This window comes from Camelus dromedarius, chromosome 33 (genome assembly GCF_036321535.1).
Source record: "Camelus dromedarius isolate mCamDro1 chromosome 33, mCamDro1.pat, whole genome shotgun sequence".
Classification (NCBI taxonomy): domain Eukaryota; kingdom Metazoa; phylum Chordata; class Mammalia; order Artiodactyla; family Camelidae; genus Camelus; species Camelus dromedarius.
The window spans coordinates 7,859,924-7,882,619 of NC_087468.1; the positions used below are offsets into that span (position 1 = coordinate 7,859,924).

At 47.3% G+C, this 22,696-nt stretch overlaps 1 protein-coding gene across 1 annotated transcript in view; it reads right to left on the minus strand.

Annotated features, from left to right (window-relative positions):
* Positions 1-3,397: 3,397 nt before the first annotated feature.
* SLC9A4 (solute carrier family 9 member A4) overlaps positions 3,398-22,696 on the minus strand; it is a 40,347-nt gene continuing 21,048 nt past the window's right edge. Inside the window, exons 4-12 of the mRNA XM_031441038.2 lie at positions 22,093-22,310; positions 19,378-19,580; positions 18,727-18,813; positions 18,086-18,156; positions 14,706-14,867; positions 9,190-9,286; positions 5,110-5,241; positions 4,314-4,401; positions 3,398-3,839 (exon numbers count right to left, since the gene is read on the minus strand). Of these exons, the coding sequence (XP_031296898.2) occupies positions 3,484-3,839; positions 4,314-4,401; positions 5,110-5,241; positions 9,190-9,286; positions 14,706-14,867; positions 18,086-18,156; positions 18,727-18,813; positions 19,378-19,580; positions 22,093-22,310 (1,414 nt within the window). The 3' untranslated portion in view covers positions 3,398-3,483. The remainder of the gene's footprint in view (positions 3,840-4,313; positions 4,402-5,109; positions 5,242-9,189; positions 9,287-14,705; positions 14,868-18,085; positions 18,157-18,726; positions 18,814-19,377; positions 19,581-22,092; positions 22,311-22,696) is intronic.

Below are 22,696 nucleotides of genomic sequence, written 5' to 3' on the forward strand. Positions count from 1 at the left end.
TCAGAGATTCCAAGCTGAAGAATTACAGCCCAGGAGTATTTCCCCAACAAAGAGATTTCCATTTCTCACTGGATACTTATTGTGACATACAAAGATGGGGCTTCTAAACTCACTGTCTCTTGGGGAAAAAAACCATGATTAGAATTGGACACCAGGGTACCTGTTCCCAAAGCAAGAAAATGCAGTCATCCTGAAGTAAGGACACCGACATACACCAGCTTTGCTTGAAAAACATGCATCCGTATTCCAGACTCTGTCTCTGGTTTTGCTGTTGGTTGATGGATGCTGGGTGGAGACTCCACGGGGTCGAGCTGTACTCACGGTTTTCCATTGCCTGTAATTCTGTCTCGTCCTTTTCTTGGTGCCCCTAAGTATCCTCTGTTCTGTCAATCAAACTGCCTCTCAGAAAGGTCTGAGTGTCTCTTATGAGTAAATCAGTGCATGTCCTCTCTCATGGGTTCATCTATTTTAGCCTAAACAGTTAGAGCTGTGAGTGATCACGTCCTTTCCTATAAAACAAGCCCTGAGCCACTGTTCTCCCAGTTCACCTTCTCGATCACTCTATGATCACGGTAGATAAAATTATTGCCTTATTTTATCAATCGGTAAGTTTCAGCACAGGGAAGACAGTGAGGTTTGCCCAGGGTGGTCCCACAGCTAAAAGTGGTCTGACTGCAAAGCCTGAGCTCTGAACTAACTGTATTGATTTAAAAAGCCGAATGATTTGAGGGGCAGGCACCTTGATAGGTGAGGAGCATTCTAGAAGTTTCCGTGCAGGCTGAGCCCAGTACCGTGGGCTGAAGGCCTGAGCTCTGCCACACACTGGCCGCAGGAGTCACCGCCCATGGTGGGGGGGGGGGTTCCTACCACTGAATGGTGGGGGGATTCCAGCCCTACCTTCCATGACCCTTTTGCTATGAATAGGTTTGAGAAAGTCAAAAACAAAGCAAAATAAACAAACAACTTATGGAGAGAAATGGGATTCTGTGATTGTGTCGATTTTTTTTGAGGCTAAAGATGCAACAGCAGATTCCGCCCTGATTGAGAAGGTGTGCTGCTCAGCGAGCCAGCAGCCAGGCGGGGGAGACCCTCACGGGTGTCCACCCCCTCCCGGCACTGAGGAGGGAGCAAGGACCAGACCTCTCTCAACACTCAAGAGGGACTCGACTTTCTCGCCTGTGGTGCTTGGTGCCTGTTGGGAAAATTCATCAAGCAACATTGATGCTCAAAGGCCTGGGGCACCTATTACACCCCACAACCGACCCCCATCCCGGATGACTAAACAGAGAGGCCATCTCCACCATGAGCTCTCCGGGTCTGCCGGAGCTCCCTGGATCACTGGGGCCCTCAGCCTCTCACACCTCTCAGGGAAGGAGCTCCAGGCCCACTTCCCAGACCTTGCAGCCCTGGCCGGACAGTGTCTAGGTGAGCAGATGGCCTTGGGGAGGACACCTCTGTCATGGCTTCTACCGATCCAAGAGGTGAGTTCCAATCGACCCACTAAATCTCACCACTCCTCTCCCCACAGCGCCAGCATCTCAGAGGAAAACAGCAGAGTTAGATGGAGTCCACTGATCTTACACTTTGCCAGCTGCTCTGGGAAGGGGCCTCTGCAGCCTGGATTTCAGTTGTGATGGGAGAGGAAGGGACGTGGAGGGTTCTCAAGAATCCGCTCTGCCTGTGGCTTTGGAAAGGTGATGTCAGGCAAGCCCTCTGTCTCTGTATCTCCACTCAGAGTCTATGGAGGGTGATGCACGGACGCCCTCTCATGGGGCGTATGGTTTTTCTGTTTCTTTGACTGCTTGTTCACATAAACAAAAAGAAAACCTCCGAAATTCTGAGGTTTTATGTGTGCTTCTATCCCTTTGGGCTGATTACTATTTATGCAATAGTTACTAAAATCAAAATATTTAGACAACTTAGAGGCAGTCTTACATCGCAGATGCAGAAGAAGAGAGACCAGTGGGCTTCTTTGATCACCGCGTCTACCACAGGAACCCGAGGGAAAGCCATTTACGGAACAGGAATCGGGGACAGTGAGAGCCCTTCGTCAGTTCCTGTGGCCACGGATTGTACCAGAGGGCAAGGCGTGTCCTTCAGGGGAATGCAAACCCTGAACCGGCACCAGGCAGCTTCTTAGGACCTCATTTTTTGTCACCTGGAAAATAAGAATGTCTGACAACATCTTCTCTAATGTCCTTTCCAACTCTGAGATGTCCTGGTTGCAGTAATGTTTATAGATAATCTGCCGTGTATGTACGAGGCCCTGTAATATCTAGGAGAGCAAATTGATAAAAGCAAAAAACATAGGAAAAGATGAGCCAAGAGACAAGAAACACCACGGATAAATGGATGAGATTTTAAATGAACAAACTACCCTCCTTGTTCTTTAGGCCACGGCAGACTCGTGAGCACGTGTGTAAGTGTAATTCCCAGATGCGCTCTGTCTGTGACACGTCCAGCGTGGTGTGGGCACCCCAAGACGGAAGGGATCACTTGATCTGATCACTTCTGATTAAGGGGATCAAGTCAGGCCTGCGGACTCCTGGGATGCGCTGGATCGTGGCCCTTAAAGATGCACAGGGTTAAATCAGTTGGGGATTGCTGCAGGTGATAAAGGCTGCCTGGATAACTGGTGATTATGGATTACTTACGTGGCACAATCAGTGGCACTAATAAAGTCTTGCTCACCTGTGGGTGGCCAGAAAGAGAGAAGGGGAAGAGAGTGGAAGGAGGGAAGAGAGAGGAAGTCAGGCACAAAGCGGGCGAGCTGGCGTGTGAGGCTCAAGGTCAAGTCTAGGGGATGATGAAGACAGAAAATTAAACTGGAAATGAGTCTCAGACCCTAGAGAAAGATGTCACACCCTACAAACGCACATATAGTAAATGCCTGTGGTTTTTGTCGTTGCTATTAAAGTGTGTTTATGGCTGTTTCGTTTCTAATGCTTGTTTCTAAAATAAGCATTCCAGTGACAAAACAGACCGCAAGACCCCAGATTCATCCTGTAGTGTGTACTGCATCTGTCTACAACTGCTACTGATTAAATGCAGGAATGTGGTGACAGATTTTACCTCTCCCCGGAAAGGTCATCATTGCATCGTGCATACCAAAATCAAAACCGAATGTATTCCCTTGGGATGGAGGACAACGAGCTGAGAAGGCAGGGACTCACCCTGTGACCCGGGCAAGGTGTGCTCATTTGTAAGCACGGTTGGGGTGGGGGGTTCTGGCCAGGTCGTTTCCAAAGCTCCCCCTGGTTCTAACTTGATTGGAAGTTACACACGCATTGAGTCGAAGGGAATTACTGCCCGATCATGCTTGCATCTCAATAAATTACATGAATGACACACTTAGGGGATAATCCTGGGGTGACTGACATCCATCACTTGCAGGGAATTCATCTACGAAGTGTGCCCGCTAGGACCTGGCGGCGCCTGCCCGTTTGCTCCCAGTGCTCAGAAAAATCCCCGGGGACCACGACGCTACTTTCTTCGGAGCAAAGGGCTGTGGGACCTGTGGTGTCCCCGGCTGGGTCGGTGCTCAGCTGACCATCGGGACCCGCCTGCTGAGGCCCCCTCCTCACTGTCCTCCCCAGAGTCACGCTCCTCATGCACCATGTGACACAGCGGCTTGGGCCTTAAAGCCGCCCTCCCGCCCCCGCCCACGTGCTCGTCTCTGCTCGTCTTTCTTTGAGAACCAAAGCTGGGCGGCTTCCCTCCTCTGGGCAAGCTCTTCATCGGGATTATTTCTTGGGTCCCTCGTCTTTCCTGAAGCCACCCTGTTCGAGGGGGTGTGTAGAACGGGCTGGATGGGAATTCTGAGTCACTGTCACTGTTACCTAGGAAAGGATGACAAAATGGAAGGAAATATCCAGTCAGTAAATCTGGAGAAATTATTTTAGGAAAATTTAGCCAACTTTGGAGAATTCTGCTAGTATTTATAAGCCGTGGGTGAATCCAACAACTTCAAAAAAGTGCCATTTCATGCTTCTCTAAGACAGGGGTCAACGAATGATGGCCTCCACATAGACCCACCCCAACGCACCTTTTTATATGGCCCCTGAGCTATGAATGAGTGTTACATTTTTAAATGGCTGTAAAAAATTAAAAGAATATCTCATGATAAGTAAAAATTATATGCATTTCAAATTTCAGTGTTCATAGCTAAAGGTCCGAATTCAATGAATAAAACATTTATTTTCTCTTTTTCTTGTCATACAGGTACCCACGTGACCATCCTGATTTTGCCTTCTGGCCCACAAGCCTGAAAATCTGAGTCTTTACAGAAAGGAGAAGCCAGGCTCGCAGGTTACCTGTGCAGTCAGCAACCCTGGCGTCTCGTCCTGCCGGCTGAGGATCGCTGTAGGGGAAGGAGAGGTAGCGGATGTTTTTGGTCCCAGCCTGAGGGTGAGAAGTAGACATAAAAGCAGAGTTAGCTGCGCAGATGAGTGCCACCCACGGTGGGCGGAGCTGAGGACACGCCCCGCCCTGGAGCATCACATTTGCACCACTGACTCACTCACTTTAGTTTGAGGGAAATGCTTCAGGCTTCAACAGATTCCCTTTCCCCCTAAGATAAAATAGACGGTGATAAAATAGACACCTCTCCAAGTGACTCCACAGCCCCACTAAGATTAGGGAAGAGATGAGGGTCCACTCCAGACCCGAGCTCCATCCAGAAGTCCCAGTAAGACGGCACTGCAGGGCCGCTGGTGGAATAGTTCAGAGGCACAGCAAGGAGATGGAGAGAGGGCCCAGGAGTCTTGGCAAGAACAGATTCCTCCCTGGGAGAGACACGAGCTTCTTGGAGCCCGGGCCCCCGGCCACAGAAGCTTCCCTGGACAGCCCAGTACCTGGCCACCATGGGTCCGGTCTGGCCTCCCAGCCCAGGGAGTGCGTTCAGTCACTGACCCAACCTGGGGGGCAGACTTGCTGCCACGTACCCTGTGGACAGATGCCCTGGACCCAGACAGGCAGGTGTCTGGTGTCCTGAGCCCCCTTAGTTTTGTCTTTCTCTGGCAACAAGGTCATGGTTTCATTGGGTTGTTTAAATACCGCTGGTCGTCGCCTGAGGGTCGTCGCCAGATAGTGAGTCCGCCCCCCTCTTACCGGCTTCCCCCAGGGCAGGCTGTGGCCCTTCCTCACGCTCGCCCTCAGGGTGTTCTGACGGCGGATCAGAATCTCTTTAGCCTGCTTCTCGCTTGTTTGGGGCTTGAGGTTGTATTTGTTGTAGGACAAGGTCTGTGGACAGAAAGGGGACGTCAAATACGTGCAGACCTCTCCAGGACAACTTTCAGCCACAGGAGACCAGGGAGATGACACACAGACAAGCAGAGCAGAAAGGCCACATGGAGGTCCTCGGAGCTCCTGCCTCAGTCACAGGGGCAAGGTGGGGCCCCGGAGGAAAAGTGTGTGCCAGGGTCCACCCGTCGGGACAGAGCTCTGCCTCTGGCTCGCCCGGCAGTGTCCTCCATCTGTACTGTCCCTCTGAGACCCTCGCAGTGACCCACCCCTGCCTCCCCGAGGTACCCACGGACTTCGGCTGTCCCACACCCACACTTTCTTTCTCAGGTCATGTTTGTTATTCTAGACCAGTGGTTACTGAGTGTTCAGATTTAACGGGTCAGGAAAATGTCAAAACTACTTTGGAAATTTCTATATGCCGGTTACTTTTTAAATTTTGCCAATTCACAATACATTCGAATAATCAACCGATTAGGATCACCATCATCAGTTCGAAAAAGAGGACGTCTCTTAGTCAACGCAGGAGAAAGGCCATCATCTCAGAGAAAGAAAAGAGTTTTCCAAACTGAATCAACTTAGTTTTATGAAAAATGTCTCCCTTGCCCTCCCCAGGCCAGTGGAAATCTGTTTGGAACCACAGACCAACATCGGTCCTCAGGTGTCTGCAAAGAGCTTAACTGGAATGTCTTTCTCCCTTCTCTCACCAGTGCGAGTATCCTGTCTCCCCTGGGTCAGCGGGTCCCAGGGTAGCAGGATCAGGGCTGCGGGCGCTGTCACGCGGGTTCATGGATGCTTCAATAAGGGTTTTCAGTTCAACGGCAAGAGAGCAACTGCTCTGTGTGCCATGGTAAGCACAGGGCTTTAAAAATTACAAATTATGGCCTTCAAAAGGCTTACAACCTACTGCTGGAGTCAAACAAATGAGCCCATACTGTTATGTGTGCAGGTTAAGCAGTAAGAAATCGGGGTCCACAGGGAGAGCTGGAGTACAGGCAGAAGGCACCCTATTTGGTCCGGGGGGGAAGGTGCGCTGCTGCACTGAGCTGAGTGTTGAAAGACGTGTGGGCGTTCGCTCCTGGAAGAGGGAAAAGACAGAGCCGTGAGGCAGCGTGGGGTGGAGGTCAGAGGGGACCCCAGAGGAGTAGAGCTGGGAATCTGTTATCATAGGAAAATGAAGCACTTTATTCAAAGTATGGTAAAGGATGAGACTGGGGTGCAGGAAGATCTGGGGACAACCCTCCAGGCCAAGAGTCTCTCAGGCGGGGTGCACATGATCTCGGGGATGCTGCAAGCTGCCATTAAAGAATATTAAAGAATGAGATATTCAAGAATAAAAATTCTTCTTAAAGATACTTAAGAATTATAGACGACACTACCATAACATTAAAAAATTAAGCATCTAAAATTCCAAGAAAAACTCAATGTTCAATTCACGCAAAATAAAATTCAGTGTGTGCGTGTGTGTTTACACATACATGTACCTATATGTATGTGTGTGTGTTTATGCATTGCTAGTGGGAATTCCCCACACCTTAGCTTGAAGGGAGGCTATACTTTAAGGAATATTTAGGCATTTTTTTTTTACACTGGGCCTCGTGGCGCATCACCGTGAGCTGCCTGATGGGCCTGTCTGCGGGGGGGTGGCAGGTCCTGTACATGCAAGTATCTTCCCGCCCCTTCCTCCACGTCTGCCCTTCAGTGAAGGAGCTGGTGATTGTTTCACGCCTGTATTTCCCGCTAAAACCGCAGCTCTACAGGAGAAAGGTGTGCATTCCAGATGTGCGTTTAGTATTTGCTGAAGAAAACTGAAGTTTCAGAAGTACGTAGAAATTCTGAGTGAGACCCGATCATTTAGGACTGCCCGTCAGTCTCTGACTTACCTTGGGTCTGGGTTGGGACCCATTTCTTCACTTGTAAGTTTAGGAAGAGTGTTTCTCAATCTCCCTCCCCACCGTGTTCCTGAGGGCTTCCACTGACTGCCCTCCTGAGAAGCTCCAGAGGTCAATCCTCAACCTCCCCCCAAGGGAAGACCTCCCACTGCTCATGTTGAGGAGTGTGGCTTCCAACCAGAGTGGCCGGAGCCCTCTCGGGTACAACAGATCAGTAGGACCAGCACCGTTTCAGATGGACCAGGTATTAGGATCCCCCAGAATCGAACCCTGCACTCCTGCCAGCCTTGCCTTGAAGTGACTCCTGACTCCCAGGGTGGCCTCTTCCAAGATGTGGACTGAGAAATGTCCTGACCACTCGACCCACACTGTGCGGGGCCTCGTGACCTACCACCCAGGCTAGAGGACTGTAGGTGTCACCCTTTGTGACAATCAAAAGTGTACATTTCCTGCTAGCAATGAAGCAGGCAGACAGTTCTTCTGGGTTGCATCTTTGGAGGGTTTTTCCCTTCAAGAGAGCAAGAGGATCACGGCGGAGGAGAGGGGGTCCAGGACCTACATAAAGACAGGGTGCAGAGGGAAAGACAGAAAGGCCCGGACTGGTGAGTCCCACTCTCCTGAGTAACAGAAGTGGAAGCAAAAGCCATCTCAGAGGTGGCGCTCCCCTCTGGTTATTGTGTGTTCTCCCCCTGGGACTTCCCAGGACCTACTGGCTCACTGGGGACAAGGAAGGAGAAGCCGGCACAGGTCAGAAGGGAGAAACCTGGAGGGCAGACTGAATAGGCGTTTAGCAAAGAAGAAGAAAGATGACTATCAGGAAATCTGCAGAAAAGAAAAAAAAAAAAAAAACAGACTGGGCAGTTAACCTCATTGTAGACTGGGTTAGAGTCTCAGAATTTCTATTTCTGGACTTTCCTTAAAGGCATCCTCCACCAACATGGGAGAGACTGGGTGCCAGGCACCTTCGGGCTCTGGTCCTCACTCAGCTGACCGGCATTCTTCAACCAGGACGTTCCTAACTACTTATCCAAGGCAGAACGTGCTAGTCTTACTGAGACACTTTCACTTGGAACGATTTGAAAGCTGCCGGATTCACTCGAAACGTCTGTGACTGACGCTGACCTGGGTTCCTTCAGCAGGTGCAGAACCTTCTGCTGACACATGCCTCCTAATCACTGACCTTTCCGAAACGCGAGCTGGAGAACTGGCCCTTTCCCTGGGTCGTGTGAGGCTGGAGTCATGGAAAAAGCAGCGGGGAGGCAGGTGGAAGACCCGGGTGCTTAACTTGTATTTGGTTTGTGACCTTAAACAAGTCAAATAAAACAGCTCCGCCAACCTTGGCGTCTCCTTCTTGAGAATGGGGACCTTTGATTAGATGATTTTTTGGGTCCCATGACATAGTCACAAAAACCGAGACCCTCACAGTGAATTCACTTATAATCCTACTCAGGAACTAGAATGTTCCATTGACCCCTCAAACTTAAATACCTCCTAATTAGAGGACCCAAGTTTAAACACCATTTGATTCAATCAGGCCCAGGAGGACTCCCCCGAAATGTTCTTTCTGCACACTTTGGACTAGTTCCCACACCTTTTTCCAAAACTGAAAAATAATATGCCTAATGGGTCCTTTTTCTTTTAGGCTTTCAACACTGTAGTTTCCGTGTCCTAATTAAAGCATCTCGGTTTTCTGAGCTCTGTTACAGCCAATCGCGCGGCGACAGCTCCGCTGTCCCCGGCAGCCTGGTGCCGTCCTTCTCCCATGGTGGGCGAGCTCCACCACTTGTCCGTGCCCGGTTCTGTCTGGTTCTGCGGAGCCCGGGACCGCAGGGCTGGGGCAGGCTGACCCCTAGGGCCGGCAGCCGGACTTGCATTTCTCTGTGCACCACGGTGCCAGATCCATCGCAGAAACATAACAATTAACTTTCTGTTCTCCACACTAAGCAGAGAGAAATTGTTCAGCGAGAAGGATTCTTTGAGACGACAAAGTGACCAAGAACTGATTCCCGAGGGACTGGTTCCGAGGACAGGCATAGGGACAAGCCTTTATACACACCCTCTGTCGGACTTGGTACATGTTGTGTGTCAGAATGTCTCTCATGGACTTCACATCTTCAGGGGAGAGTCTTTTGGTTTCCTGTATCCTCTGGGCCCTGGAAACATCATGGAGGGAAGCCAAGCATTAATCTTCCATCGTGGCAAGAGGACCACGAAAGCATCAATATAAATCTACTTTTAGGATTTCTAATTCCAGAACCCCTGTTTTTATATAACCCTCCCTTCGTCCTAGTAAGTTCATAGAAAACATTAGCACATGTGTCTTGACTTAATATGGTTCCTTTGCCTTTAGCTTTTATGTAGGAATTATTCTAACTCATTTTTAAAAAAGGTTGAAAGTGGTGATAAACCTGTTATTTTTTTTCCTCCATATCAAGTATGAACAGACATGTTTTGGGGGGAAAAAACCCACTAAAAATCAATGATTAGAAAATAAATTTTGAAAAAGATACTGCAGAGTGTAAACCGAATGTTTCACAGTTTGATTCAACAGAAATAAGACTCCTCCTTCAAGGCTCAGGGACACCACCATCCAGTCCTCACACTTTGAGTAGCTCTAATCTATGCAGTACTTTAATTTCATGAGTACATTTATCTTGCAATTGTTCCTTTAGGGATTTTATCTTTGGTTAAATAATAATGGTAAGAAACGAAAACCGTATTTTACAAGGAGAATTTGGACCATTTCCACTGTGAAAACCAGGCCAGCTCAGAGACGTTGGACACGCTGGGATTCTAGAAGCAGTTGACCGCTTGCTGCCTCCTCACTGACCAGCTCCCATGGCTTCCTTCACCAAGAGCCACCCCCCACCCCCGAAAGGGCTCAAAACCCAAGTCATGGCCAGTTTAGCAGTCAATGCACAATTGTCCTCTGAGGATTTCAGTCATGACATCGCTATGTGCAGAATTCTCACGTGACGCACATATTTGATTTCAATCATTGCAGCCTAGTGGTGGCAGTTTCTAAAAACGTATTGTATGAATTAATATGTATTCACTGCAGAACATAAGAACAGAAAAGAGCAACGTACAGAAAATAAACCCATATTTTAGTACCACCACCTCCCTTAACATCTTGGTATAAACCTTCACAGAGTGGCGATTTTTTTTTCCTTTCTAGATGCAGCTCTTCGAAATGCACACGTGCACTGATGTGCAAATATCTGCTTGCAAAGGTCTTGGGATAGTTGATCGCAGAGACTAGTAGTTATTAGTTTGAATACAGGCCACTTTTTAAGTACTTTTCCCCCCAAATATTAGCAAGAGCGCTATAAATAGCAAGGCTATTCTGTAAGTCACATACAGCTGGTAAAAGACGTTTAAGGGCTTGCGTGGTGGAGATCACAGTGCGCCAGCACTGACTTAGCCATGCTCTCTGTAGGCTGACTAATGCCCTCGCTACAGAATCACTGAACTCGGCTTCCATATCTCAGAGCAGAAAATGTCAACATCGCTGATATTTGCGGACCACCCTTAGTGATTTAAACATTATTATCGGGCTATTTCAACCTAACTGTTTAAGTGCCCTTCAAATAGAATTTGTTCTGATTTAGATACACCCACACGTTCCCACAGTCTGAACACATTCCTTCATATCATGGTGGAAGGACTCTATTGCTGAACAGAAACAGCTAATCAAACAGTTCTAACTTCTGTGTTCATAATAAAGTGACCACATAGGAAAAACCCATCAGTAAGGGAAATGGTAGAGTTCAACCTGAGAGAGCAGATCTGACTTGGAACCCTCCCCAGTTTATAACTGGCCACTTTGGGAAGGACCAGACTTAATTAAAAGTCCATTCTGGCTGCTGGCTGGACGTGCCACACAAGGAACGCAGAGGCATGGCCTCCCCCCGACCCACGCTGAGAAGCTGCAGCTATAAAATTATAAGGAGGAATGACTGACTTGGCAGGGTAATAGGCAGACTTCCCCACCTGATCTTTCCTTAGCAAAGTCATCCCTGAAAAGATCATACCATGAGCACAGGAAAGATACAGTCCTTAGAAAAACTGACTATTAGTAACTTCCAGGTCAAAAGACTGTAACCTGAAAGACTTGTCACGGGAATGCTCACTCATTATCCATAAAGGAAGTCTCTGTCACCTTAAATAAGTCCCGTAGTAACTTCGTGGTCATTAAAATCAAACTGGAAAATCTGAATCAAAATCTATTTGAATGAAGGGTTCCTATTTCTCTTAACCTTTTTTTTTTAAAAAATCAGATGCTATAATCATGTAATAAAAGGTTTCAGTTCTAAACACAGCAAGATCGACAGAAATCTAGTAGACGCTACATTCATGCTGTGGTATGCATTCCCATAGGATCAAATAGGTCCTGATTCATTTAGAAGCATCCACCCTCTTTGAGTAGCTTTATAGATGAAATCCAGGAAATGTATGCTGGACTGACGGATGGAAGGCCCACTAAGTAAACAGTGGTACCCAGTGGTTCTCCTCTGCGTGTGGCCACCGTGCGTCTTCTGAGAAAGCTCACCAAGATGACCAACACGCAGGATAAGTGGAGAGTGGGCCCTGCCCCGCACAGGGCACGGCTCCACAGTGGATGTGAAAATGGCATTGCAATCTTCATTGCAGAGTCTTTGGTGTAAGAGTGCACGGCTGTATCCTTGTACCTGCCAGCATGCGATCAATTCAAAAATTCTTAAACGCCCATAAATTAATTCGTGTCCTTTTATAAATGACATTACAGTTATGGGGGGGGTTAAATACAATATTCTGAAGTTGCAGAGCTGCAGTGTGTTATGCCTATCCATTTATTACAAATAGTTTAATATCTCTTTACAATTAAGCCAATATTTGTTCATCAGCTCGAGTGTCTACCCACTGACATTTCGAAGCACTGACTGTTTACTGGTGAAAGGAGGTGCCTCATATTTAAAATGATCATCCAAGGACATAGTCTACCTCCTCCACAGCGGTGTTCTAAAAGTCAAATTAAATAACATATGTAAAAGCAACGGAAGTCCATGAAATCAGCATCACCTCAGTGTGTCAGAGAGGGAGTGTTCTGAAGGCCCCAGGGTTTGGAAATCTGAACCTCTCATAGAACAATCGTTTAAACTTCTAAAGAAAAAAATATATGTGCGTCTTGTTGTTACCAACTCATACAGAATAACAAAGAGCGAGCTGAGTGCACACTTCTTTTTCCTATTATTGTATGAAGGTTTGTTTTTTAAAAAATTAGCTGCTTTGATCTTAAGAGAGGAATTCCTTTTTGCTTGACGTCCAACAGTTTTCTGATGAGATCAAATAAATGCGATTTAAATACTAAACTTGTATTAAACATCAGTTTAAAAAATCCCCTCTCCTACCTCAGTGAACTACCTGGTTATAGGAGGAAAAAAAAAATGTCTCTAGCCTGGAAGGCTCTCTTAGTAATTCTGAATAAATGTCTGAAAAGTAATTGACTCAACACAAGGACATCCTCCAGAGACAGCTGGCTTGAAACTGCCTTGAGGTCAGGAGCTGGGGCTCCTGCTTGCAACCAAGGCGATGCAAGACAGAGATTCAAAATGTGTTTTAACACTTGAGAGACTGATTCTCATTTGAGATAAGTGTCCTTGCATTCCTAGACCCGGTGCTCACCTAACTAGCAAGCAAACATTTGGGGAAGTTCCTAATGGTTTAAACTGCCTGGGCCCGTCCAGGTCCGGCCCTCCTGCTGAGCACTGAGTTCACTCCATTCATCCTTCAGTGAGCAGGTCGAACACCTGGGGACCAGGTGAGGTTCCCTCTGCCACTCTCATGGCTCCTGGCCTTTGTGGTCCTGGGTCAGGGGGAGCTATTTTATTAACTCCATGACCCTGCTCCGGGGGTGAGCTCCGTGGGCAGGGGCTGTCTCCTTTCACAGCCCCCTTCTCCCCCATGGCACAGAACAGATGCCCGAGGAATGGGGCTGGACCTAGGAAGGCAACTGAGGCACTACCTTCGGGAAGGGGGTGCCCAAAAGTTCAGTAATCAAGGGACGTGGGATTTGAATTCAATATGGTAGAAAATGAAAGTCAATGCAGAGATCACATTCCCCGTTTTACTTTCTGTCTCAGCTCTAATGTGGCTGAGCACGGCATCACCAACAAGTATTTGCTCGCACATCCCGTGTGAGTGTCAGAAGCTTCCTTAAAGCCACGTAAGGGGCAGCCAGAAAGCAAACAAACAAACTGCAGACACAGCCCCACTGAGAAATGAGGCAGAAAGCTTTCTGTTTATGCCGAGATGCCCTCAGGGACAACACTTTAGATTTTTTTCCCAGGCTGGGATTTTTCCCCCCGTAGGAAAGGTGACAGTGTTTCTGACTCATTGGCAAGTCAGGGCTGGGAAATAACACTCGGGCATCAGTGACAACTTCACGGCCATCTACTCTTAGTGCTTCTCTCAGTGCGCTTTTCAAACGTGAGATCACTGAAGCTCATGATCTTCTCAAGAGGCCACAATGGAGGAGCGAGTGTCCCTTTATGCTAAATATATATATATTTATATAAAAATATATATAAATATAAGTATATTCCTGTCCTCAGGAAGCTCCTCGTTCATACGCCTCTCACCCACGCCCACGGCTTTGGGTACCAAATACTCATGGACCACTCACCACTGTATATATATAGTGACTAATTCCTCTAATTCATAAACTGCTTCTTGGAAGAAAACTAGGCATCTTTGGGGAGTGGGGGGGCGAATAAATTCTTAGGACATTGAAGGGGTTCTAGTTAAGTGGCAGAGAGTTAAAGCAGCTTTAGAAAATGTTCCGCCAGCTCTTGGGACAACTGGTTTCCAAATGTTCCAATGGAAGCATCAGGCTTCAAAGGAATCATCTTGTAGTGATGGGTGTAGACACTGGTCCTACCCCTCCCTGCACCCCACCTCTTCGCCAACTCCCGAGGGCCCTCTGCTCCACAGGAAGCCAGTCCCCTCTGCTCCTATGCCAAGCTTGTCTCACACAGCTCAGGCAATCTCACAACTACACACGGTTTTACCTTAGACGCAGTTACAAACACCGCCTCCTCTTCAGACAGCCCACCCATCACCACACCCCATCCCCAAGTCCAAGTCAGCATTGCAGGATGCCAACCTGGTCTCTCCTCACGCGAGGCAGGGAGAGAACTGACTTATGGGAGAAAGGCAAGGGTAGGATTACAGAACCAACCAAATGAGCCGGGGTTAAAGGGCAGACGTGTCGAATAGGACGAGCCAGAAAAAGACTTGTAAAATAGGCTATAAACGTTCCATACACTCACTTGCCCCTCCCTCCTGAGGACAGATGTCATTCAACTATAGTAGGTAATTCTACCAGAAGGAAATTTTCAGAAACGAGGTGAAACAGATTGAGTATGGACCCAGCTGCAAAATGCCAAGATTTGGATCATATTTTTAAATTTTTTCCTTTGTCATATATCTGTCCCTTCACTGCTGGTATTATCTTTAAACAGAACAGTGGATTTTAGTGCCCCTTGTAATTCTGACGGTGACAGTCGAGATCAAGGGGCAAGTGTGACTTACGGACGGGGGACGGAAAAGCCTGCAGAACTCAGAACCCCAGTCTCGGCCATCTCGATGGCTTGTTTCACTTCCAGCTTCTTGTACAAGGAAACAATGCTCGATTTGGGCAGGTTCTTTCGGATTAGGATTTTCCGCAAATACTTATGATCGAACTTCTTAAACCTAAAGAAATGAAAACCAACATTTTGGAAATCTTTCACCTCTGTACGTGTTACGTAAGAGTGTATTTTTCTTAAAACAAACTACCACTTAACTTTATTCTGAAAAACACCAGGACTGTGCCTGGAATTATTAGACTTGGAACCCATTAAAAAAAAATCATAGAATGTATGTATTTTTTTAAATAAAGAAATGATGCCCTAGTGGCCTGAATACATTGAAAATCAACGAAACAAAAGGAAGGGACAAGCTGTAATCAGGACGAAAACTGTGCATTAAGTAGGGAGCAGGGGAGGCCCGGCCAGGCCAGCTCCCACTGTCAGAGGAGAAATAAGGGGGCTGGAGCTTGTGAACACGTGTCCCGGTCTAACAGCTCGTAACAGTGACAGCTGCGCTTACACTCATGCTGGCCTGTCCAGCCAGAACCCAGTAAGTGTAAACGGCCGGGTAGCTGCAGTAGTTGTGCCCATTATGCTGGAGATCGTTTTGCACCCTGCCAATCAGGCGGGGCCGCGGGGAGAACCCTCAGATACCCTGACAGTCCGGATGACGGAGCATCTGCATAGAGTGGACCTGGTGACAACTGACTATGGCAGCAGACCTCCGGCCAATCCACTGGCCTGAGCTACACGGAGCAGATGGTGTCTTCAGATCGGACCTTTGTTGGGGGAAGGAATTTTCAACCCCTGCAGTCATTCTACAAGCAGAGAGTGATGTGTCTGCCTGTTTCACTTCCTGGGCTGGTGGCTTCTGCTCTGGTGATCGGTGTCCTGGTTAGTGAGGTGGGGGGACCCTTCATCCATCAAGGCTCCTCTGGGTTTGGAAGGCAGTGATGCCCTGAGCTCCACGATCTGTGTTTGGCTCATACCAGGCCCGCCCTGGCTCCAACTGGATCACGCCCTCGCCTGCTCGTTTTCTGCCTTTCTTCATGAGGGGCTGTTGCTCCTGTCCACTCCTCACTCCACTGCAACCGGTCCGCCAACCATCAGGACTTCTCTGACACCCTTCGCCTGAGCTCACCTTGAACCTGTGCCATTCTCGGCCAGCGGTTGCTGTTGCCCTGGTCCCGTCAGCCACCTGCTTCACTCCATCCCCCCTCAGGACTCCCTCTGGGTCTCCTCTGTTCCTTCCTCTTCCTCACCTGCCCCGCAGGCATGGGAGCTTCTCAGGGTCCTGTCCTCAGGAAGCTCCCCATTCACACGCCTGTAGTCCTCTCACCCACACCCACGGCTTTGGGTACCAAATACTCACGGACCACTCACAAACTTTATCAGCAGCCACGATGTCCTCATAAACTTGGGACTAAATTCCCAAAGAGGGCGGAATAAATATTTGAGTCATCTTAAGCAGAATCTGTTCTTTAACTCTCAACCTTCTTCTACAGTCTGTAATTTAACCACAGCCGTGTCAGCGGCCAGGCTCCCCACCTGGAGATCCGACGGCCACTCTCATTGGCACTTCCCTCCTCTCCCTTCCCTACGCCTCAGTCAGCCACCACGCCTACCTGAGAAAGGTCCTAGGACCCCTTCTGCAAGCTCCTGATCCTCACTAGCCTGAAAGCTCTGCGGTTCAAAACAAAAGGCTTTAAAACCAGACCTGAACTCAAATCAAGGTTCCGCCACAGAATAGGTTAACTGCCCTCTCAGAGTCGGTTTCCTTGTCTTTAAAATGAGAACAGCAGTGATAACACAGGGCTGTCAAGGAGAGACATGAGAGATAATTCCTCACTGTACTCCTTCTAACCCAGCTTCCATATCGCTGCTGTAGCTTGCTTTCCAAAAGCCACGCGTGGTCACGCCGCTCTCCTACGTAAAAGCCTCTGGATGTGAGTTTTAAAGGTCAAGTCGAATTTCATCGCAGTAATGGCTGTGCAGAGCTCCGTCACACTGCGCGCCGTAAAAGCACTTCTGTCCTTCCTTGTCTCCCCTTGTCACCTCTCTGACCGCATCCAAACCACGACACGCTCCTCCTTCCCTTTGCAGATGGAAATGCACCCCCGCGGCTGCTCCTGTGTGGCAGGTGTTCCCGTCTTCTTTGCCTGGAGAATTCCTTTATTTTCAAAACTCACTCCCATTTGCTGTATTGTTATCATTCTATGCATTTGCCCCTGTTATGACATGATGCTTTGTTGACCATAATTATCTGTTCAGGTTGCTTCTCTCTTTCCTCCCCGAGGGCCCCGTCCACGACATTGTGAGGAAGGCACCGAGTGTTCCTTCCTGCTCTTAACATCTGCCTTAGTGTTAAGAAAATTAGCTACAGATTTGGCTAAATGGGAGAATACTGAACGATGTTTCATTGGGGTGACTCTGGGATTTGGACTTAAAAAAACCAATGGCCTAAATTCTAGATCAGGGAATAGACACGTAATTTAAATTCTACTTTAACACTCAGAGGAGATAAAACTCTCCTTCTTTCTACCTTATATTTTAAAAAGCCAACCCAAAAGCTGTCATTTTCCCTTTTTGGTGCCACCACCCGACAAGAGCCAGACTTTTAAAGATCTAGTCTCTCTCGGCATCACAACTTCAGTTCGCTGGCAAAGCCCTGGAGAGGAAATGTCTCGGTCTGGCTCACTCAACTACTGCTAACTCCTGCGTGCTCCTAGTGGCTGTGCACAACTCCAGGAGACTCATCTTCCCCGTCAGCCATCAAACTCTCCTCAGAGCCACGTCATTAAGACATGGGGCTGTAACCAAATCGAGAAGAGACTGCGTTCTGAATGTGAGACACGACAGGGAAGAGGGGCTTCGGCGTCCGCGAGAATCCTGACGTGGGAAGGAGCCTTCAGGATCTTCCACTGCAGCCACCGCTGTGATGGGGGACTCTCTTCCCCAGGGTCCCTGATGAGTCACCAACTCCCTCTGCAGCCTCAGGAAGCCTCTCACTCCCCAGGCGAGCATCTCTTATCGCCGGGAAACTTGTCCTTGTTTTAAACTTGAACCTGGCATCTCTAATTTCCACCTGTCAGTCCTGCTAGTTTTGTCTGAAGCAGCCTGGCCTGAGTCTACAGCCTCCTCTGCCTGGGAGCCTCCACTCCCAGGCTGGGCGTTCCCAGGACCTCCGAGGCTTCTTGTAGGGCCTGGCTCCCAGGCCCTTTATCTTCCTGGTCCCCTTCCTTGGGATTCCTTCTAATTTGATGTCAGCTTCCAATGGAACCTCCTGAGGTGGCCCATGTCCCATGCATCCTCCCTCGATGATGAGACCCTCAGCCTCCTTACTTGTCTCTCACTTGGTAGTGGCTCCATTGTCCACACACATCTTCAATCCCAGCCTTCAGGTGATCCATCAACTGCCAAAACAAACGGAAACATGATTGCTGGAGAGACGTTAACTCTGAACCACCTTGGAAAACAAAAGAGGCTTGACTTTCCCAGAGTCTATCTTCTTTTCTATCACTCTGTTCACATAACTGAAACTCATGCCTTTCCCAGTAATGCAGCTCATTCTCGTGACTCAAAGCCTCTGCAGATAAGCTCCTTATTAAAGCACATAACTTGTAATGAGAACAAGGTACCCGCCATTCGCTTTGAATAACATTTTTCCAGAATGATCTAGGAAATTTGAAATCACATGGATGTAAAGCTTAATAATTGTTACTTTTAATTTCACAATTAATATATACAGTTTCTGAAAATACAGCTCTACAGATACCTTCTATGATACTAGTAACAAATATCAACCAAATGTAACTGTGTGCCTCATCTGATCATTTTGTCTCAGTATTTACACTTCACCATCCAAGTCAATTATACTACATTTGTTTTCTCCAAATTGTTTATAGGAATTTAGGAATGAATGCAATCTCTTCATAGTTTTTGTCTACCAATAACTTATTAATTATGGCCAAGAGATGACTTACACGGGTATGAAGTTCTTCATTGATGGATTCTTTTTTATTGGTCTTTCTAACATCCAGGTACCTGACCAGAGGCCCAATTGTGATTCCCTAGATCGTAAATAGCAAAATAAAGGGGTCTATTATAACGAAGGTTCTCACTATAGCAAAACGATTAGAACTTCCAACTTCTATGTCTTCGTTTCGTACTAGTTCCCGCTGGATAAATGCCCCAGTGTTTACTTTCGTTCTTACTTAATTCTTTTAAACTGTGCAATGAAAATAGCCCTTAGTCTGTATTTTAAAGCAGGAATTTAGTTTATTTCCTTAAAACAACCTCTCATTGGTTTGCTGAGAGATAACTCAGCTAAAATAAAAGCATGTGCTACTGACGACTAACTGGAATCTCACTGTCAGCAATCCACATTAGAGCAGCTGTCATTCACCTGTCAGGGAATGTTCTGATGAGTATGTTCTATTGATTAAAAGGCAACAACGTTGAAAGGTTACAGGATGACCAAAAACATGATCTAGAAATATTTGGGAATTTAGATTGGATATTGAGGGCATGCCTGAAAATCAGATAAAGTGTCCCTTTCTTGGTTAAATTAAACAAATTTAATACATAATCCTGAGAAGACTCTACTTATGTTAAATATGAAGAACTCTACCAACCTGAATAAACACAGTAAAATATATAACTACTAGAGTAGCAGTGACGAACATTTTCTTCCTAGGAAAAAGAGACAGAGGAAGCAAAAACGCAAGTGAAAAACTTCCAGCTCCTCGGACACCACTGTAGAAAATGATGCACTGGTCCTTGATGGAGAAGGGGAAAGTCCGAAACTGGTTACTGACATAGAAGAGAGCAAACACGCCTAGAAAGGGGGAAATACGTGTTAGAGCAGAGGGCCACGAGCGATGGAGCTACAGCAGCCTGGTGAGCCCAAGCCGTGTGCATGTGCCCTCAGATCAAGGCAGTCTAACCCCAGCACACCCACGATCGCCCGTCCCCAGCAGAACAGCTTAGAAAACGCAGTAGGGCTTCACGCTGGAAGTCTTCCCTGGTAGCTTCCAAGCATGCTTGTGTGTGTGTGTGTGTGTGTGTGTGTGTGTGTGTGTGTTTAGGATAATAAATATTAATACTTTTGGTTGAAGAAGTGGCATATATTTTCTAACTTATTTTCATAAATTTTTCTCTGCCCTTGAAAACCAACATAAAGCCAAAGCAGCACTTGGAAGATGAAAACATTCTGATCAGCTCAGACTCTCACTGAGTCATCAGAGGACCTCGGCGACCTGACAGACGAGGGGAGCCCTCGCAGGGGCTGGGGTGTCTACCAGGGGAGCAAATCTTTTGTAGGTGGTTTGGTTCTTCTTGAGGCTCAACGAGAACAAGAAAGGAAGTTGGCGCAGGTTCCCGGGGGACTTCCTGTTGTCAGTAAGGGGGAGGTGGGCGGCGGGAGAGCTTGCTGGGCACGTGAAGGTGGCTTCTACCACCTGGGTTCTCCAGCCCCGAGCAGCCTGCCCGGCTGAGCTGCCGCCAACGGAGTGGCTCCCAGTGAGAAAGGTCCCTTCACTGAAGCTCTGACTGATTCAACAAGAGGTCTCACTGCAGAATGATGCAGCTCTTGGAATCCTCATGTGGCTGCTGATCACACAGACGTCACAGTGAGGATCCCCTGATAACAGGCACGTGGGCAGCGCAGGAGACAGTAACATTTAATTTTTCTCATTTTGCTGTGTTGGCCCCAGGCCCTCCACAAGCTAGTTATGTGACCTCGGGCAAAGGACTGTCATCTTTCCAGAGACCTGTTTTGTGGAGGTCGTGACAGTATTTACCTCAAAAGGTGGGTGTAAGATTTAACAAATTTAATGCCTATAAATAACAGGAAGCAAGTCCTCATAATGTTATCAGTCTTCATGAGTGGGAACTATCCTTAGCTCTGATGAGTCAGGCTGGGCAGGGGACAGCTGGACTCTGACACCTGGCTCTGTCCCTCACTGTCATGTGGCCAAGTCAGCCATTCTCTTGGGAGCTGGTCCATCAAGTCCCTCAGCTAGAAGATGAGATGGTCACCAAGGGTCAACCATGATGAGGCCACCACAGCGTGAACCCCTATATGCTCTCTATTCTTGTTGGCTGGGCTGACGCTCTGAAGTGATACTTCTCTTGACCTCAACTCTACTCCCCTGGCAATCCCTACAGTATTAGAACTGAAGGGACCTGAGAAATGTGTCCACACCCGCCATTTTGTGGTGGGGAAGATGTTGAGTAGTTGGCTGTCTGCTTAAGGTCAAACAGTTATTAGCAATGATACTGGGACTTGGTGTGAGATTACAAATATATATCACAGGATCCTTAATTCTTTTCTCCCCGGGACACCCAATACATTCAGAGTTAATTTTATGAATATCTTAAATATTTCTACATTCTTATTATCCTTTCCTAGATCCTAAAAACCATTCTAAATTTAGAATTGATATGCTCAAGATGAGTTCTCTGCCATTTCTCCTAATTTCTCTCTGAGTAATTGGCTTGAAAATAATGATCAAAGTCAAATTTAAAAAAAGCTTCAAATGTTGGTCAAAATCATTTAAAAATACAATTGCTTCTAGTCAAAAGGTAAAGTATATCTTGTAGTTCAGTACTTGGCATTCTCTCTAGCTCCAGAAACAAATGTACAAGATAAATCAAAAGCCATTCAAGACATTTCATGTTTAAATTAGGCATATTTTATAGAGGTGATACCACTCATATTGTAGAGTTGCTTTTACTAGTTACTAACTAATTATTAATACTTAATAATAATTAATACATGATTAATACTAAGCACTTTTCAAAACTAGAGATTCATTTCCTTTGTTTTCTGTGCATCACACTGAACCCTTGGCTAAAACTACCTGTATCATTTAGGGACTGTCTTCTAACAGCACTTGCCTTATGTAGACTACAGTTTATGAGAGCTCACTTTTCTTGTAATAAGAGTGTAAAGGAAAGCCCACAGAGTATAACTTATATCTGATTTGAGGTACAAGGGGGTGCAAACTGGCAAAGAAGTGAAGAGCAAGGGATAAAGACACTGAGTTATATTTAAATGTGTAGATGTGAAAGTTCTTGCTTTGATTTGAAAAAAAAAAGAAAGAAAGAAAGAAATGTGCTCCTGCCCAGCTTAGGTTCACTGCAGAAGCTTATCAGCCACTAATTACTCAGAACTGATTAAGGAAGCAAACAGAGAACATTCCTGGTCGCTGCCAGGTACCCAAACCCCCGTGACCAGTAAAACCAGCTAGCATCACCTCGCCGCCCATGCTTTAACCTTGCAGGAAGGAATAAGGAAAATAAAAAAAGAGGCAGGCCAGAGGCCCCCGGGCCCTGCCGTGTCTTACTGATGGCCCTCCAGATCTGGCAGAAGGCCAGGGTGAAGCAGACGAACGCCCAGTTCCACTCGTGGTTCTTGCCGACGGTGGACACGCCCATGAAGATGAAGATGAGCGTCTCGCTCACGCTGCTGAGCATCTTCATGAAGTACTTGATGGTCGTGTAGGATTTCTGGGACACGTTCTCTTCCACATACTTTTTCATCGTCACCGCACAGGCTGTGATTCTGCAAAAGGAGTGGAGTCTCAGAGAGAAGCCACAGGGCTTTGCCCCTCACTGAACCATCCTCCCTACGAGTGCTGGCTGGACACACGAATCCTGTTTCTACCCAGAGAGAACATCGTCTCCATCCCTCTCTCTGCCTGCAGATTTCCCACAGACTTGCTTTCTTCGTCTTCTCCCGCCTTAAGGAGTCTGCAGAAGGTGAGTGTGTCTGGCAAGGTTTTCCCAAAACAAAATGGCACACAACTCAGGCACCAGCCGCAAGTTTCTGTCTCCACCTCCTCCATCAAGGGCTTTGTCAGCCTCACCTCTTACTCTCTACTTCACCTGCCTTGAACCACAATAAATCCAGGGCAGGTACCTAGAAAGAATAATTCAGTGAGTCCCGTC